We start from the raw sequence: 18,975 nt of genomic DNA, 5'->3' as shown, positions 1-18,975 counted from the left end.
GCAATCCCTTCTCAAAGTCCGCGTATATGTCGGGAAACGTACCTATTTTCCTCGAAAGTACTTAATGTCACGATTCCAAAGCAATACGATATTCCAGATATCACGTTAATTATCTCACATATTGGAAAATATTTGTAATGTTGTACTTCTTGTTGACGTAATTCGTGCTGATGTGTTTTTGAGCTAGCGCCCAATAGACTCCCATTCCCTCCTGAAGGAGAGCGTTCGGTGTCCTAGAATCACCCAGAATGCATCGCGCGGCCCATTGAGGTAGCACGGGCAACGTTTCCCATCTCCTCAAAAGTATATCTGCCGTTACGAATGTCAGATTCCGTCTGCAGGTTGAACATGGTGAGATTGTAAGCGATTTCACAGCTAACTAGCTACTTTACATGCTGATATTGTCTTTGGTATTATTGTGTGTAGCTATGTTTGCTTGCTAGCTAGCTAGCTAGCCAGCCAGCCCATAGAGAGAGCATTGTATTGTGGATTTTGTAGTCGATTTGAGCTGCAACAGATTTCCACAACGATTTTCCATGTTGCTACCAACAAAATAGTGTTCTCACATATTAGTGTTATTTAACACTGTAAATTAAAGGAATTAGTGGTTTGGGGTGGATTTTCCATTTTGTTGACCAGCTGTTTTCACCAGATCAATCTGTACCTGAAGATGGAGAAGAAACCAAACAAGAAGGAGGATCTGACATTAGTCAACAACGTACTGAAGCTGGCCACCAAACTATTGAAGGTACGGTCCATCTCTCTATTCTCTCTCTCTCTCTCTCTATTCTCTCTCTCTCTCTCTCTATTCTCTCTCTCTCTCTCTCTCTCTTCCTCTCTCTCGTCCGTCTTCCTCTCTCTTCCACTCTCTCTCTCTCTCTCTATTATTACCTCTTTATCATCTCCTTTCATTCATCTCTCTCTCCCTCCATCTCCTCCCCCCTCCCCAGGAGTTGGATGCTCCGTTCAGGCTGTATGGTCTGACGATGAACCCGCTGCTCTACAACATCACCCAGGTGGTCATCCTGTCTGCTGTGTCTGGGGTCATCAGTGATCTACTGGGCTTCAACCTGAAGGTAACACACAGGAGTGTGTGTGTGTTTGAGACTGTGTGTCCGTGCATGCGTGTAGTACTACTACTTATGCACCAGTTTATTTTAAATAAAATGGAGTTGATTTGTTGAGTGTGTAGATATCAGTATGAAGGAAGAACTTACCATACTTTTCTGTCCTCAGCTCTGGAAGATCAAATCATGACAGTAAGCTGATCAGGACACAGTTGGCTCTCTGGAAGATATTCTCTCACCACACGAGGGCGTTGTTCTCCTTTCGCTCACTGACTGACTGGGCTTCCCTGTATCTATGGACTGACACACAGCCCTGTTCATATCAGAGTGCTTACATTTCACTTGTGCAATTCAAGATATATTTATTTTACCCTTTCAGTATTTTAGTTTTTTTCTTCATATTTTGTTTTAGAAAAAACGTTACGAAATGTTTTAATTGTTCAAAAAGTTATTTTAAGCTATACAGGTTTTGTGTTCTCAGAGGGATGGGATCGAAAAACAGCAAGATGACAATTCAGTTAAAAAGACAATAAAATAGGTAAAAGAGTTCCATCACTTCAGACTAGTTAGTACAATGCACATTATAATGCAGCTCTTTAGTTTCACGACTGTGACCCACCCACACACACACAGTCATTTCACTGTGAGAACTGCAACGAGCAGTTGTTTCAGATCATAGACGGACTGTAATAATAATCATGTGCTTTAAAGCCTACATACATACCCACAGGTTTTACTTCCTGGTAAATTCAATGTAGGCTTTTTTTTTTTGCTTTTGACATCAACAACGGTATACCAAAGTTCAAGAATAGATGAACAATGTTTCTATGTGTTTGGAGTTTATAATGATAAGCTAAGTGACAGCTGTTGTGGATAGACAGAGGCAGGATCAGAACACATCAGAGACCATTGGTGAGAAAATAGGTGAGGTACTGTACTGGCTGGATGGGAGGTGTACTGGCTGGATGGGAGGTACAGTACTGGCTGGATGGGAGGTACAGTACTGGCTGGATGGGAGGTACAGTACTGTACTGGCTGGATGGGAGGTACAGTACTGGCTGGATGGGAGGTACAGTACTGTACTGGCTGGATGGGAGGTACAGTACTGGCTGGATGGGAGGTACAGTACTGGCTGGATGGGAGGTACAGTACTGGCTGGATGGGAGGTACAGTACTGGCTGGATGGGAGGTACAGTACTGGCTGGATGGGAGGTACAGTACTGGCTGGATGGGAGGTACAGTACTGGCTGGATGGGAGGTACAGTACTGGCTGGATGGGAGGTACAGTACTGGCTGGATGGGAGGTACAGTACTGGCTGGATGGGAGGTACAGTACTGGCTGGATGGGAGGTACAGTACTGGCTGGATGGGAGGTACAGTACTGGCTGGATGGGAGGTACAGTACAGTACTGGCTGGATGGGAGGTACAGTACTGGCTGGATGGGAGGTACAGTACTGGCTGGATGGGAGGTACAGTACTGGCTGGATGGGAATATCCAAACCTAACCAACTGCTGTATATCAAATACAGAAATGTAATTGTATTTGATCCAGGCCTGCTAGCCAAAACTAAACGGTGTGTGACTGACAACTACATGAACGTTGTTAACTATGTTTTTTTTTTTTTTTTATTGGGGGGGGGGGGCTTATATTTGTCCTGTTACACACTTGTACGAGTGTGTAATGGAAATGTGTTTCTTGCATACTCCAAGTCCCCCTGAGACCTTGAGGGAGTGGGGTCACAGCTTTTTATGGTGATGCCATTCAGTATTGGCTTCTGTACTCCCAAGCCTATTTTCTAAACCAGACACTGAGTGATGTGTGCAGTCAGGTTCACTATTACTATTCAGGCATGTAAGCCATCGTCACAACCCAGTCAAAACGTTGCTTTTTCTGACCTTCCCTTTTTACTATTTTACATTGCATGGCTTTAATTTGAGTTATTTCAATGGTTGGACTGTATTTCAAGCAATAACTCGTAGCGCTACACAGACTGAAAGTGTTTGTATTACATTTAGAACAAAGAGGTCCTAGGTCTTAGTCGCTGTACACACTCGATGTTCGCCGCTACAGTTTGGAATGCCTGACAATGTGCACTTTAAAGTAGTGTAAATCTAAAATGTTACATGTTTCAATGTAGTTGTTCTTTTTGGCGTGGCTCAGTCTGTGTGAAGATGACCATAGTGCTTTTTATTTGCTGGAAAATACTGTATTATTAACACGCAAAACATTTTTTTTTTTGATGTTGCTTCTTTTTCTTTCTCTGGCATTGGGCTTTTTTTCTTTCTTTTTGTTGTAAAGATGGTTACTCATTTTTTGTAGTTGTGAGAGAAAAGAAACAATTTGCTGTTACTTGAGTCTGAAAAATTTATTTAGAAAATTACTCTGAACGTGTCCGAAATAGCACCCTAATCCCTAGTGCACTACTTTTGACCAGAACCCTGGTCAAAAGTAGTGCACTATATAGGGAATAGGGTGGCATTTCAGACGCACATTTGTTTGCGTTGTGATTCCGTTTTCAAAGGAAGTCTGCATATTTATGTTGAAGGAAAAAAAAACTACTTTTTGTGAGCTGGTCTGTTTTATCAGTTCTAGGTGTTTATAAGAAAAATAAAAATGGACATTGTTGTGTCACAGACTCAACTTTTAGTTTCTTCCTCCATACTGCATTTCATCATTGTCAAACCATACATACATACATCATATGAGCGAAACAACAGTTTAGATTTCATCATGGCTGCATACCAATACCTGTTCCCTATATAGTGCACTACTTTTGACCAGACCTCTATGGGTCCTGTTAAAAAGTAGTGCACTACGTAAGGAATAAGGTGCCATTTGGGATGCAAACCCATAATTCATTCCTTGCAGATCACTTTCTTAACTTAAAACATATTTCATATACATTACATTTCTTCATGTATACCACCCCTTGTAGAGACACTCGGATCAAATCAAGCCATCGTATGTCTTGATGGGAATCATCATTGACATAAACTGACATATAAATAATGTCAACCGTAATATCTATCAGGATACACATCAGCCTGAACAGGACCAATGGTTGTCACAAAAAGAAAAGACCTGTAGAAAGTCATTCATCTTATTAAAAATCTGTATACAAATTTTACTTGTAGGATAATCATGTGTGATACTTGCTATTTAGGCAATGTTAGGGCTCGGTTCAATCCATAGCGCTGGAGATCCCCTGTATAGCGCCATTGAAATGTAAAGGCAATGTTTGCAGAGACTGTCGGGTCAGTCTAAAATTTTAATCGTGCTATTCCGTATATCTTCAGCGCTACGGATTGAATCAAGCCCATAATCTTCGTTTAAAAAAATGAACAGACCAAAAAACTTCTGCATTAAATGTCAAGTTTGAGTTGAGGTTCAGTTGAACATAATCATGAGATCAAATTTTATTTATTTATTTTTATTTTTTATTTTTGGTCATTTAGCAGACGCTCTTATCCAGAGCGACTTACAGGAGCAATTAGGGTTAAGTGCCTTGCTCAAGGGCACATCGACAGATTTTTCACCTAGTCGGCTCGGGGATTAGAACCAGCGACCTTTCGATTAGAACCAGCGACCAAATCATAATGACTTGTCCATCAAGCGCTACAATAATTAACAGCAATACGTTCATAAAGCCAACTCCATAGCTGTACATGACTGTGTCATACAAAGTAATTTAGAATACAAACGATCATAATAATTTCAGACGTGATACTAAATCATTAGTTGAGAGAGAAGGCATGAGTTTAACTATTTGGATCCTAGTAAGTAGAGCTTGAAGTGTGAGAGTCTGTGGCTTTGAGGTTCAAGGTTATGGGTTTTTGTGAACATTTCTGCAATTGTCAACGTCAAAATTACAAAGAGAAATGTTCATAATGTGAAGGAGTCTGTGGCTCTGGTGTAAAGATCTCACCCCATATGTTGCTGGTTCAGTCACAGCTCTGGATCAGGGTGTGTTGTGTTCACAAACCTCTGAAAAAGTAGACTGTTTTTCCTCCATAACTGCTGCTGTTCACAAGAGGGGAAACGCCCATCAGTTGTCACAGTCCTCAAGGCTTTGCCAGGAATCGAACATACAACTCCATGCTTATGGGGCGAAATCCTTACCACTGAGCCACCAGCTCCTTCACGTGTCAAACACATTTCTTTGTTTTTGACATTGAGATTTGACTCTGGCGCCGCAGACACTTGCACATCCCGTCCACACGGGGGCAATGTTAAAGCCGAGACAAAAGCCCAGCCACAGATGAATGTGGCAGAAATCTCACCCAGGCCTACATGATGCCTACTGCTTAAAATGAGACACGTGAACACTGGAATCCTATCTATCTCCTCACCACTACCACTGACACCTGAACAAGAGACAAGTTGAGAAAGCAGTGAACTCATGACCTCTGGTGAACCAGGTGGGGGTCATCCCAGAGAGCGCAGCTAGTGCTGATTGATCTCTCCTCCTTTCCACTGGACCTTTCATAAGACTTGAAGAGACACCTCAGACTGTTTCAGAGATGTCAGTCACTGAGCATCAGTAATACAAACACATAGTACAGTTTATCCTCCAAATGAAGCACAAGAAGTGAAAATCAAGCAAGAAAAATTATTTCATAAAAGGGAGTTTACTGTAGAAATATTCCATGAAAAAGAGACCCTAGAAAGAGCGGTGTGTTTTTAGAGACAACGGTGTGTGTGGGGTACCGATGGTGCCAGTATTTGTGATATTCCCTTTAGATCCATCAGAAGTAGGGCTGCAAACCTCCAGAAACTTTTCCACTATTCCCAGAGTTTCCAGAAATCAGTATTGAATAAGCAAGCAATCCGAGATCATCCAACTGGGATTTTGAAAAAACCTGGGGATTTTGGAAAAGTTACCAGAATTTGGCAACCCCAAATTACACCATGCTCTGTCTACCACTCTCCCTGCTGTAACCAGAGGATGAAGAGTCTGAGCAGCTGTTGTGGGAGAAGTCTATGAAGATGCCATCAGGGTCAGAATCCATAGAGTCTAGTATCTGATCTACCACCGTCTCCGGGCTGGAGGAACAGCTGGGGATAGACCCCGTCTCCGAACCAGAGCGGGCCTGACACAGAACCGAGGGGGACACTATCGACTCCCCCCCGCCGTGGAGGAAGGGTCCAGGGGAGTGGGAGTCCTGGAAGATGGAGGGTGAGGGGATGGAGGGCTGGAGGTGGGACCCCAAAGACCCACAGAGATCCAGACTTCCACCACCTCCCACCGCTGTCAGGCTGAGCTCCTGCTCCAGGCAGGAGAGGCCCGGCTGGGCCGCGGAGGCCAGGGAGGAACTGGTGGTGATGTCGGTGGTGGCGCCTTCTTCCAGACAGGAAGTCATCTCGCAGATGGAATGGCGGCGGATGCCCATGCTGCTCACGGAGCCTGTCTCGGCATCATACTCCACCACAGGTGTCAACATGGGCACATTGTAGGACTTGGAGCGGACCACCAGGTTCTTTGAGGGGGCGTCGCCTGGCTTGAGCCACCGCCGCTGCAGACGTTTTTCTGGAGAGGGGATGGGAGGAGGGAAGAAGAGGGATGAGTGAAGGAGAGAAAGAAGTGGTGAGATGCAGGGAGAAGAGAGGGAGGGAGAGGTGAAAACAAGACAGAAGTTCCAAACTAACAACAGATCAGTATTACACAGGAAACTAACAACACATCAGTATTACACAGGAAACTAACAACACATCAGTATTACACAGGAAACTAACAACACATCAGTTGAACAGCTGTGAATGGAGAGTACAAATCATGCATGATGAAATCTAAATCATTTAGCTGTATGAGTATTAGTCTAACTACCCAGTACGCAGGAGGAGTAGTGCATTGAGGATCCGTCGTTGGAGTAGAGGCCGTGGGTTCCCAGGTAGGGAGACACCACCTTCTGAACCAAAGCTTCCAGACGCAGGTAGTCCTCAGTCACTCCTTTAGACTCATGGACACCCTGGAACACATACACACATCACAGTTAGTCCTCAGTCACTCCTTTAGACTGATGGACACCCTGGAACACATACACACATCACAGTTAGTCCTCAGTCACTCCTTTAGACTCATGGACACTCTGGAACACATACACACATCACAGTTAGTCCTCAGTCACTCCTTTAGACTGATGGACACCCTGGAACACATACACACATCACAGTTAGTCCTCAGTCACTCCTTTAGACTCATGGACACCCTGGAACACATACACACATCAGAGTTAGTCCTCAGTCACTCCTTTAGACTGATGGACACCCTGGAACACATACACACATCACAGTTAGTCCTCAGTCACTCCTTTAGACTCATGGACACCCTGGAACACATACACACATCACAGTTAGTCCTCAGTCACTCCTTTAGACTGATGGACACCTTGGAAGAAACAGACACACACACACACACAATGTCTGAGGAGATCCAGTAACTATGTCAGAGGAGATCCACTAACTAACTGTATGTCAGAGGAGATCCAGTAACTAATTGTATGTCTGAGGAGAGCCAGTAACTGTATGTCAGAGGAGATCCAGTAACTAACTGTATGTCAGAGGAGATCCAGTAACTAACTGTATGTCAGAGGAGATCCAGTAACTAACTGTATGTCTGAGGAGAGCCAGTAACTGTATGTCAGAGGAGATCCAGTAACTAACTGTATGTCAGAGGAGATCCAGTAACTAACTGTATGTCAGAGGAGATCCAGTAACTGTATGTCAGAGGAGAGCCAGTAACTGTATGTCTGAGGAGATCCAGTAACTGTATGTCAGAGGAGATCCAGTAACTGTATGTCAGAGGAGAGCCAGTAACTAACTGTATGTCAGAGGAGAGCCAGTAACTGTATGCCAGAGGAGATCCAGTAACTGTATGTCTGAGGAGATCCAGTAACTAACTGTATGTCAGAAGAGAGCCAGAAACTAACTGTATGTCAGAGGAGATCCAGTAACTGTATGTCAGAGGAGAGCCAGTAACTGTATGCCTGAGGAGATCCAGTAACTGTATGTCAGAGGAGATCCAGTAACTGTATGTCAGAGGAGATCCAGTAACTGTATGTCAGAGGAGAGCCAGTAACTAACTGTATGTCAGAGGAGAGCCAGTAACTGTATGTCAGAGGAGATCCAGTAACTGTATGTCTGAGGAGATCCAGTAACTAACTGTATGTCAGAGGAGAGCCAGAAACTAACTGTATGTCTGAGGAGAGCCAGTAACTAACTGTATGTCAGAGGAGAGCCAGTAACTAACTGTATGTCAGAGGAGAGCCAGTAACTAACTGTATGTCAGAGGAGATCCAGTAACTGTATGTGAGAGGAGATCCAGTAACTGTATGTCAGAGGAGATCCAGTAACTAACTGTATGTCAGAGGAGAGCCAGTAACTAACTGTATGTCAGAGGAGATCCAGTAACTGTATGTCAGAGGAGATCCAGTAACTGTATGTCAGAGGAGATCCAGTAACTGTATGTCAGAGGAGATCCAGTAATTAACTGTATGTCAGAGGAGATCCAGTAACTAACTGTATGTCAGAGGAGATCCAGTAACTAACTGTATATCAGAGGAAATCCAGTAACTGTATGTCAGAGGAGATCCAGTAACTAACTGTATGTCAGAGGAGATCCAGTAACTAACTGTATATCAGAGGAGATCCAGTAACTGTATGTGAGAGGAGAGCCAGTAACTGTATGTCAGAGGAGAGCCAGTAACTGTATGTCAGAGGAGATCCAGTAACTAACTGTATGTCAGAGGAGATCCAGTAACTAACTGTATATCAGAGGAGATCCAGTAACTGTATGTGAGAGGAGAGCCAGTAACTGTATGTCAGAGGAGATCCAGTAACTGTATGTCTGAGGAGAGACAGTAGCTGTATGTGAGAGGAGATCCAGTAACTGTATGTCAGAGGAGAGCCACTAACTGTATGTCAGAGGAGATCCAGTAACTGTATGTCAGAGGAGATCCAGTAACTAACTGTATGTCTGAGGAGATCCAGTAACTGTATGTGAGAGGAGATCCAGTAACTGTATGTCAGAGGAGATCCAGTAACTGTATGTCAGAGGAGATCCAGTAACTGTATGTCAGAGGAGATCCAGTAACTAACTGTATGTCAGAGGAGAGCCAGAAACTAACTGTATGTCTGAGGAGAGCCAGTAACTAACTGTATGTCAGAGGAGAGCCAGTAACTAACTGTATGTCAGAGGAGAGCCAGTAACTAACTGTATGTCAGAGGAGATCCAGTAACTGTATGTGAGAGGAGATCCAGTAACTGTATGTCAGAGGAGATCCAGTAACTAACTGTATGTCAGAGGAGAGCCAGTAACTAACTGTATGTCAGAGGAGATCCAGTAACTGTATGTCAGAGGAGATCCAGTAACTGTATGTCAGAGGAGATCCAGTAACTGTATGTCAGAGGAGATCCAGTAATTAACTGTATGTCAGAGGAGATCCAGTAACTAACTGTATGTCAGAGGAGATCCAGTAACTAACTGTATATCAGAGGAAATCCAGTAACTGTATGTCAGAGGAGATCCAGTAACTAACTGTATGTCAGAGGAGATCCAGTAACTAACTGTATATCAGAGGAGATCCAGTAACTGTATGTGAGAGGAGAGCCAGTAACTGTATGTCAGAGGAGAGCCAGTAACTGTATGTCAGAGGAGATCCAGTAACTAACTGTATGTCAGAGGAGATCCAGTAACTAACTGTATATCAGAGGAGATCCAGTAACTGTATGTGAGAGGAGAGCCAGTAACTGTATGTCAGAGGAGATCCAGTAACTGTATGTCTGAGGAGAGACAGTAGCTGTATGTGAGAGGAGATCCAGTAACTGTATGTCAGAGGAGAGCCACTAACTGTATGTCAGAGGAGATCCAGTAACTGTATGTCAGAGGAGATCCAGTAACTAACTGTATGTCTGAGGAGATCCAGTAACTGTATGTGAGAGGAGATCCAGTAACTGTATGTCAGAGGAGATCCAGTAACTGTATGTCAGAGGAGATCCAGTAACTGTATGTCAGAGGAGATCCAGTAACTGTATGTCAGAGGAGAGCCAGTAACTAACTGTATATCAGAGGAGATCCAGTAACTGTATGTGAGAGGAGATCCAGTAACTGTACGTCTGAGGAGAGCCAGTAACTGTATGTCAGAGGAGAGCCAGTAACTAACTGTATGTCTGAGGAGAGCCACTAACTAACTATATATCAGAGGAGATCCAGTAACTGTATGTGAGAGGAGATCCAGTAACTGTATGTCTGAGGAGAGCCAGTAACTGTATGTCAGAGGAGAGCCAGTAACTAACTGTATGTCTGAGGAGAGCCACTAACTAACTGTATATCAGAGGAGATCCAGTAACTGTATGTGAGAGGAGATCCAGTAACTGTATGTCAGAGGAGATCCAGTTACTGTATGTGAGAGGAGATCCAGTAACTGTATGTCAGAGGAGAGCCACTAACTGTATGTCAGAGGAGATCCAGTAACTGTATGTCAGAGGAGATCCAGTAACTGTATGTCAGAGGAGATCCAGTAACTAACTGTATGTCAGAGGAGATCCAGTAACTAACTGTATATCTGAGGAGAGCCAGTAACTAACTGTATGTCAGAGGAGAGCCAGTAACTGTATGTCAGAGGAGATCCAGTAACTAACTGTATGTCTGAGGAGAGCCAGTAACTAACTGTATGTCAGAGGAGATCCAGTAACTAACTGTATGTCAGAGGAGAGCCAGTAACTGTATGTCAGAGGAGAGCCAGTAACTAACTGTATGTCTGAGGAGAGCCACTAACTGTATGTCTGAGGAGAGCCACTAACTGTATGTCAGAGGAGATCCAGTTACTGTATGTGAAAGGAGATCCAGTAACTGTATGTCAGAGGAGAGCCACTAACTGTATGTCAGAGGAGATCCAGTAAGTGTATGTCAGAGGAGATCCAGTAACTGTATGTCAGAGGAGAGCCACTAACTGTATGTCAGAGGAGATCCAGTTACTGTATGTGAGAGGAGATCCAGTAACTGTATGTCAGAGGAGAGCCACTAACTGTATGTCAGAGGAGATCCAGTAACTGTATGTCAGAGGAGATCCAGTAACTGTATGTCAGAGGAGATCCAGTAACTAACTGTATGTCTGAGGAGATCCAGTAACTAACTGTATGTCAGAGGAGATCCAGTAACTGTATGTGAGAGGAGATCCAGTAACTGTATGTCAGAGGAGAGCCACTAACTGTATGTCAGAGGAGATCCAGTAACTGTATGTCAGAGGAGATCCAGTAACTAACTGTATGTCAGAGGAGATCCAGTAACTAACTGTAGATCTGAGGAGAGCCAGTAACTAACTGTATGTCAGAGGAGAGCCAGTAACTGTATGTCAGAGGAGATCCAGTAACTAACTGTATGTCTGAGGAGAGCCAGTAACTAACTGTATGTCAGAGGAGATCCAGTAACTAACTGTATATCTGAGGAGAGCCAGTAACTAACTGTATGTCAGAGGAGAGCCAGTAACTGTATGTCAGAGGAGATCCAGTAACTAACTGTATGTCAGAGGAGATCCAGTAACTAACTGTATGTCAGAGGAGAGCCAGTAACTGTATGTCAGAGGAGAGCCAGTAACTAACTGTTTGTCTGAGGAGAGCCACTAACTGTATGTCAGAGGAGAGCCACTAACTGTATGTCTGAGGAGATCCAGTAACTAACTGTATGTCAGAGGAGATCCAGTAAGTGTATGTCAGAGGAGAGCCAGTAACTAACTGTATGTCTGAGGAGAGCCACTAACTGTATGTCAGAGGAGAGCCACTAACTGTATGTCTGAGGAGATCCAGTAACTAACTGTATGTCTGAGGAGATCCAGTAACTGTATGTCAGAGGAGAGCCAGTAACTAACTGTATGTCTGAGGAGAGCCAGTAACTAACTGTATGTCTGAGGAGAGCCAGTAACTAACTGTATGTCAGAGGAGAGCCAGTAACTAACTGTATGTCTGAGGAGAGCCACTAACTGTATGTCAGAGGAGAGCCACTAACTGTATGTCTGAGGAGATCCAGTAACTAACTGTATGTCTGAGGAGATCCAGTAACTGTATGTCAGAGGAGCGCCAGTAACTAACTGTATGTCTGAGGAGAGCCACTAACTGTATGTCTGAGGAGATCCAGTAACTAACTGTATGTCTGAGGAGATCCAGTAACTGTATGTCAGAAGAGAGCCAGTAACTAACTGTATGTCTGAGGAGAGCCAGTAACTAACTGTATGTCTGAGGAGAGCCAGTAACTAACTGTATGTCTGAGGAGATCCAGTAACTAACTGTATGTCTGAGGAGATCCAGTAACTGTATGTCAGAGGAGAGCCAGTAACTGTATGTCTGAGGAGATCCAGTAACTAACTGTATGTCTGAGGAGATCCAGTAACTGTATGTTAGAGGAGATCCAGTAACTAACTGTATGTCTGAGGAGATCCAGTAACTGTATGTCAGAGGAGATCCAGAAACTAACTGTATGTCAGAGGAGAGCCAGAAACTGTATGTCTGAGGAGATCCAGTAACTAACTGTATGTCACAGGAGATCCAGTAACTGTATGTCAGAGGAGAGCCAGTAACTGTATGTCAGAGGAGATCCAGTAACTAACTGTATGTCAGAGGAGATCCAGTAACTGTATATCAGAGGAGAGCCAGTAACTGTATTTCAGAGGAGAGCCAGTAACTAACTGTATGTCAGAGGAGATCCAGTAACTGTATGTGAGAGGAGATCCAGTAACTGTATGTCAGAGGAGATCCAGTAACTAACTGTATGTCAGAGGAGAGCCAGTAACTAACTGTATGTTTGAGGAGATCCAGTAACTGTATGTCTGAGGAGATCCAGTAACTGTATGTCAGAGGAGATCCAGTAACTGTATGTCAGAGGAGATCCAGTAACTGTATGTCAGAGGAGATCCAGTAATTAACTGTGTGTCAGAGGAGATCCAGTAACTAACTGTATGTCAGAGGAGATCCAGTAACTAACTGTATATCAGAGGAAATCCAGTAACTGTATGTCAGAGGAGATCCAGTAACTAACTGTATGTCAGAGGAGATCCAGTAACTAACTGTATATCAGAGGAGATCCAGTAACTGTATGTGAGAGGAGAGCCAGTAACTGTATGTCAGAGGAGATCCAGTAACTGTATGTCTGAGGAGAGACAGTAGCTGTATGTGAGAGGAGATCCAGTAACTGTATGTCAGAGGAGAGCCACTAACTGTATGTCAGAGGAGATCCAGTAACTGTATGTCAGAGGAGATCCAGTAACTAACTGTATGTCTGAGGAGATCCAGTAACTGTATGTGAGAGGAGATCCAGTAACTGTATGTCAGAGGAGATCCAGTAACTGTATGTCAGAGGAGATCCAGTAACTGTATGTCAGAGGAGATCCAGTAACTGTATGTCAGAGGAGAGCCAGTAACTAACTGTATATCAGAGGAGATCCAGTAACTGTATGTGAGAGGAGATCCAGTAACTGTATGTCTGAGGAGAGCCAGTAACTGTATGTCAGAGGAGAGCCAGTAACTAACTGTATGTCTGAGGAGAGCCACTAACTAACTATATATCAGAGGAGATCCAGTAACTGTATGTGAGAGGAGATCCAGTAACTGTATGTCTGAGGAGAGCCAGTAACTGTATGTCAGAGGAGAGCCAGTAACTAACTGTATGTCTGAGGAGAGCCACTAACTAACTGTATATCAGAGGAGATCCAGTAACTGTATGTGAGAGGAGATCCAGTAACTGTATGTCAGAGGAGATCCAGTTACTGTATGTGAGAGGAGATCCAGTAACTGTATGTCAGAGGAGAGCCACTAACTGTATGTCAGAGGAGATCCAGTAACTGTATGTCAGAGGAGATCCAGTAACTGTATGTCAGAGGAGATCCAGTAAATAACTGTATGTCAGAGGAGATCCAGTAACTAACTGTATATCTGAGGAGAGCCAGTAACTAACTGTATGTCAGAGGAGATCCAGTAACTAACTGTATGTCTGAGGAGAGCCAGTAACTAACTGTATGTCAGAGGAGATCCAGTAACTAACTGTATGTCAGAGAAGAGCCACTAACTGTATGTCAGAGGAGAGCCAGTAACTAACTGTATGTCTGAGGAGAGCCACTAACTGTATGTCAGAGGAGATCCAGTTACAGTATGTGAGAGGAGATCCAGTAACTGTATGTCAGAGGAGAGCCACTAACTGTATGTCAGAGGAGATCCAGTAACTGTATGTCAGAGGAGATCCAGTAATTAACTGTGTGTCAGAGGAGATCCAGTAACTGTATGTCAGAGGAGAGCCAGTAACTAACTGTATGTCTGAGGAGAGCCACTAACTGTATGTCAGAGGAGAGCCACTAACTGTATGTCTGAGGAGATCCAGTAACTAACTGTATGTCTGAGGAGATCCAGTAACTGTATGTCAGAGGAGAGCCAGTAACTAACTGTATGTCTGAGGAGAGCCAGTAACTAACTGTATGTCTGAGGAGAGCCAGTAACTAACTGTATGTCAGAGGAGAGCCAGTAACTAACTGTATGTCTGAGGAGAGCCACTAACTGTATGTCAGAGGAGAGCCACTAACTGTATGTCTGAGGAGATCCAGTAACTAACTGTATGTCAGAGGAGATCCAGTAACTGTATGTCTGAGGAGATCCAGTAACTGTATGTCAGAGGAGATCCAGTAACTGTATGTCAGAGGAGATCCAGTAACTGTATGTCAGAGGAGATCCAGTAATTAACTGTGTGTCAGAGGAGATCCAGTAACTAACTGTATGTCAGAGGAGATCCAGTAACTAACTGTATATCAGAGGAAATCCAGTAACTGTATGTCAGAGGAGATCCAGTAACTAACTGTATGTCAGAGGAGATCCAGTAACTAACTGTATATCAGAGGAGATCCAGTAACTGTATGTGAGAGGAGAGCCAGTAACTGTATGTCAGAGGAGATCCAGTAACTGTATGTCTGAGGAGAGACAGTAGCTGTATGTGAGAGGAGATCCAGTAACTGTATGTCAGAGGAGAGCCACTAACTGTATGTCAGAGGAGATCCAGTAACTGTATGTCAGAGGAGATCCAGTAACTAACTGTATGTCTGAGGAGATCCAGTAACTGTATGTGAGAGGAGATCCAGTAACTGTATGTCAGAGGAGATCCAGTAACTGTATGTCAGAGGAGATCCAGTAACTGTATGTCAGAGGAGATCCAGTAACTGTATGTCTGAGGAGAGACAGTAGCTGTATGTGAGAGGAGATCCAGTAACTGTATGTCAGAGGAGAGCCACTAACTGTATGTCAGAGGAGATCCAGTAACTGTATGTCAGAGGAGATCCAGTAACTAACTGTATGTCTGAGGAGATCCAGTAACTGTATGTGAGAGGAGATCCAGTAACTGTATGTCAGAGGAGATCCAGTAACTGTATGTCAGAGGAGATCCAGTAACTGTATGTCAGAGGAGATCCAGTAACTGTATGTCAGAGGAGAGCCAGTAACTAACTGTATATCAGAGGAGATCCAGTAACTGTATGTGAGAGGAGATCCAGTAACTGTATGTCTGAGGAGAGCCAGTAACTGTATGTCAGAGGAGAGCCAGTAACTAACTGTATGTCTGAGGAGAGCCACTAACTAACTATATATCAGAGGAGATCCAGTAACTGTATGTGAGAGGAGATCCAGTAACTGTATGTCTGAGGAGAGCCAGTAACTGTATGTCAGAGGAGAGCCAGTAACTAACTGTATGTCTGAGGAGAGCCACTAACTAACTGTATATCAGAGGAGATCCAGTAACTGTATGTGAGAGGAGATCCAGTAACTGTATGTCAGAGGAGATCCAGTTACTGTATGTGAGAGGAGATCCAGTAACTGTATGTCAGAGGAGAGCCAATAACTGTATGTCAGAGGAGATCCAGTAACTGTATGTCAGAGGAGATCCAGTAACTGTATGTCAGAGGAGATCCAGTAACTAACTGTATGTCAGAGGAGATCCAGTAACTAACTGTATATCTGAGGAGAGCCAGTAACTAACTGTATGTCAGAGGAGATCCAGTAACTAACTGTATGTCTGAGGAGAGCCAGTAACTAACTGTATGTCAGAGGAGATCCAGTAACTAACTGTATGTCAGAGGAGAGCCACTAACTGTATGTCAGAGGAGAGCCAGTAACTAACTGTATGTCTGAGGAGAGCCACTAACTGTATGTCTGAGGAGAGCCACTAACTGTATGTCAGAGGAGATCCAGTTACTGTATGTGAGAGGAGATCCAGTAACTGTATGTCAGAGGAGAGCCACTAACTGTATGTCAGAGGAGATCCAGTAACTGTATGTCAGAGGAGATCCAGTAATTAACTGTGTGTCAGAGGAGATCCAGTAACTGTATGTCAGAGGAGAGCCAGTAACTAACTGTATGTCTGAGGAGAGCCACTAACTGTATGTCAGAGGAGAGCCACTAACTGTATGTCTGAGGAGATCCAGTAACTAACTGTATGTCTGAGGAGATCCAGTAACTGTATGTCAGAGGAGAGCCAGTAACTAACTGTATGTCAGAGGAGAGCCAGTAACTAACTGTATGTCTGAGGAGAGCCAGTAACTAACTGTATGTCAGAGGAGAGCCAGTAACTAACTGTATGTCTGAGGAGAGCCACTAACTGTATGTCAGAGGAGAGCCACTAACTGTATGTCTGAGGAGATCCAGTAACTAACTGTATGTCTGAGGAGATCCAGTAACTGTATGTCAGAGGAGAGCCAGTAACTAACTGTATGTCTGAGGAGAGCCACTAACTGTATGTCTGAGGAGATCCAGTAACTAACTGTATGTCTGAGGAGATCCAGTAACTGTATGTCAGAGGAGAGCCAGTAACTAACTGTATGTCTGAGGAGAGCCAGTAACTAACTGTATGTCTGAGGAGAGCCAGTAACTAACTGTATGTCAGAGGAGAGCCAGTAACTAACTGTATGTCAGAGGAGAGCCAGTAACTAACTGTATGTCAGAGGAGATCCAGTAACTGTATGTGAGAGGAGATCCAGTAACTGTATGTCAGAGGAGATCCAGTAACTAACTGTATGTCAGAGGAGAGCCAGTAACTAACTGTATGTCAGAGGAGATCCAGTAACTGTATGTCAGAGGAGATCCAGTAACTGTATGTCAGAGGAGATCCAGTAACTGTATGTCAGAGGAGATCCAGTAATTAACTGTATGTCAGAGGAGATCCAGTAACTAACTGTATGTCAGAGGAGATCCAGTAACTAACTGTATATCAGAGGAAATCCAGTAACTGTATGTCAGAGGAGATCCAGTAACTAACTGTATGTCAGAGGAGATCCAGTAACTAACTGTATATCAGAGGAGATCCAGTAACTGTATGTGAGAGGAGAGCCAGTAACTGTATGTCAGAGGAGAGCCAGTAACTGTATGTCAGAGGAGATCCAGTAACTAACTGTATGTCAGAGGAGATCCAGTAACTAACTGTATATCAGAGGAGATCCAGTAACTGTATGTGAGAGGAGAGCCAGTAACTGTATGTCAGAGGAGATCCAGTAACTGTATGTCTGAGGAGAGACAGTAGCTGTATGTGAGAGGAGATCCAGTAACTGTATGTCAGAGGAGAGCCACTAACTGTATGTCAGAGGAGATCCAGTAACTGTATGTCAGAGGAGATCCAGTAACTAACTGTATGTCTGAGGAGATCCAGTAACTGTATGTGAGAGGAGATCCAGTAACTGTATGTCAGAGGAGATCCAGTAACTGTATGTCAGAGGAGATCCAGTAACTGTATGTCAGAGGAGATCCAGTAACTAACTGTATGTCAGAGGAGAGCCAGAAACTAACTGTATGTCTGAGGAGAGCCAGTAACTAACTGTATGTCAGAGGAGAGCCAGTAACTAACTGTATGTCAGAGGAGAGCCAGTAACTAACTGTATGTCAGAGGAGATCCAGTAACTGTATGTGAGAGGAGATCCAGTAACTGTATGTCAGAGGAGATCCAGTAACTAACTGTATGTCAGAGGAGAGCCAGTAACTAACTGTATGTCAGAGGAGATCCAGTAACTGTATGTCAGAGGAGATCCAGTAACTGTATGTCAGAGGAGATCCAGTAACTGTATGTCAGAGGAGATCCAGTAATTAACTGTATGTCAGAGGAGATCCAGTAACTAACTGTATGTCAGAGGAGATCCAGTAACTAACTGTATATCAGAGGAAATCCAGTAACTGTATGTCAGAGGAGATCCAGTAACTAACTGTATGTCAGAGGAGATCCAGTAACTAACTGTATATCAGAGGAGATCCAGTAACTGTATGTGAGAGGAGAGCCAGTAACTGTATGTCAGAGGAGATCCAGTAACTAACTGTATGTCAGAGGAGATCCAGTAACTAACTGTATATCAGAGGAGATCCAGTAACTGTATGTGAGAGGAGAGCCAGTAACTGTATGTCAGAGGAGATCCAGTAACTGTATGTCTGAGGAGAGACAGTAGCTGTATGTGAGAGGAGATCCAGTAACTGTATGTCAGAGGAGAGCCACTAACTGTATGTCAGAGGAGATCCAGTAACTGTATGTCAGAGGAGATCCAGTAACTAACTGTATGTCTGAGGAGATCCAGTAACTGTATGTGAGAGGAGATCCAGTAACTGTATGTCAGAGGAGATCCAGTAACTGTATGTCAGAGGAGATCCAGTAACTGTATGTCAGAGGAGATCCAGTAACTGTATGTCAGAGGAGAGCCAGTAACTAACTGTATATCAGAGGAGATCCAGTAACTGTATGTGAGAGGAGATCCAGTAACTGTACGTCTGAGGAGAGCCAGTATCTGTATGTCAGAGGAGAGCCAGTAACTAACTGTATGTCTGAGGAGAGCCACTAACTAACTATATATCAGAGGAGATCCAGTAACTGTATGTGAGAGGAGATCCAGTAACTGTATGTCTGAGGAGAGCCA

At 43.8% G+C, this 18,975-nt stretch overlaps 2 protein-coding genes across 3 annotated transcripts; one reads left to right on the top strand and one right to left on the bottom strand.

The window, feature by feature from the left end:
* Positions 1–241: 241 nt before the first annotated feature.
* LOC311120652 (protein PHTF2-like) lies at positions 242–3,709 on the top strand. Of its 2 annotated transcripts, none has more exons than XM_084195236.1 (4): positions 242–351; positions 653–748; positions 951–1,076; positions 1,237–3,709. In XM_084195236.1, the coding sequence occupies exons 1-4, from the start codon at positions 322–324 to the stop codon at positions 1,255–1,257; spliced, it is 273 nt and encodes a 90-aa protein (XP_084051362.1). In that variant the 5' UTR covers positions 242–321; the 3' UTR covers positions 1,258–3,709. The 2 variants fall into 2 exon arrangements, with proteins under 2 accessions (XP_084051362.1, XP_084051363.1); XM_084195237.1 differs by having other exon boundaries at positions 243–359.
* Positions 3,710–4,845: 1,136 nt separating this feature from the next.
* On the bottom strand, positions 4,846–7,099 carry LOC311120651 (proline-rich protein 5-like). Its single transcript, XM_084195235.1, has 2 exons — positions 6,894–7,099; positions 4,846–6,596 (listed from the first exon to the last, which is right to left on the bottom strand). Exons 1-2 carry the CDS (start codon positions 6,916–6,918, stop codon positions 5,971–5,973), a joined length of 651 nt encoding a protein of 216 aa, XP_084051361.1. The 5' UTR covers positions 6,919–7,099; the 3' UTR covers positions 4,846–5,970.
* Between the last annotated feature and the right edge of the window lie 11,876 nt (positions 7,100–18,975).

The sequence above is a fragment of the Coregonus lavaretus genome (assembly GCF_964263955.1).
Source record: "Coregonus lavaretus genome assembly, contig: HAP1_SCAFFOLD_6268, whole genome shotgun sequence".
Lineage (NCBI taxonomy): Eukaryota > Metazoa > Chordata > Actinopteri > Salmoniformes > Salmonidae > Coregonus > Coregonus lavaretus.
The sequence above is the reverse complement of the archived record's forward strand: the minus strand, read 5'-3'. Positions and strand labels throughout refer to the sequence as shown.

Excerpts from the sequence above, each read along its gene's own strand:
- LOC311120652 (XM_084195236.1), top strand. The coding sequence starts at position 322 with ATGTCAGATTCCGTCTGCAGGTTGAACATG. Across the intron at positions 352-652 it reads CCGTCTGCAGGTTGAACATG|ATCAATCTGTACCTGAAGAT; the intron begins GTGAGATTGTAA and ends TGTTTTCACCAG. Across the intron at positions 1,077-1,236 it reads TACTGGGCTTCAACCTGAAG|CTCTGGAAGATCAAATCATG; the intron begins GTAACACACAGG and ends TTCTGTCCTCAG.
- LOC311120651 (XM_084195235.1), bottom strand. The coding sequence starts at position 6,918 with ATGCACTACTCCTCCTGCGTACTGG. Across the intron at positions 6,597-6,893 it reads CTACTCCTCCTGCGTACTGG|AAAAACGTCTGCAGCGGCGG; the intron begins GTAGTTAGACTA and ends TCCCCTCTCCAG.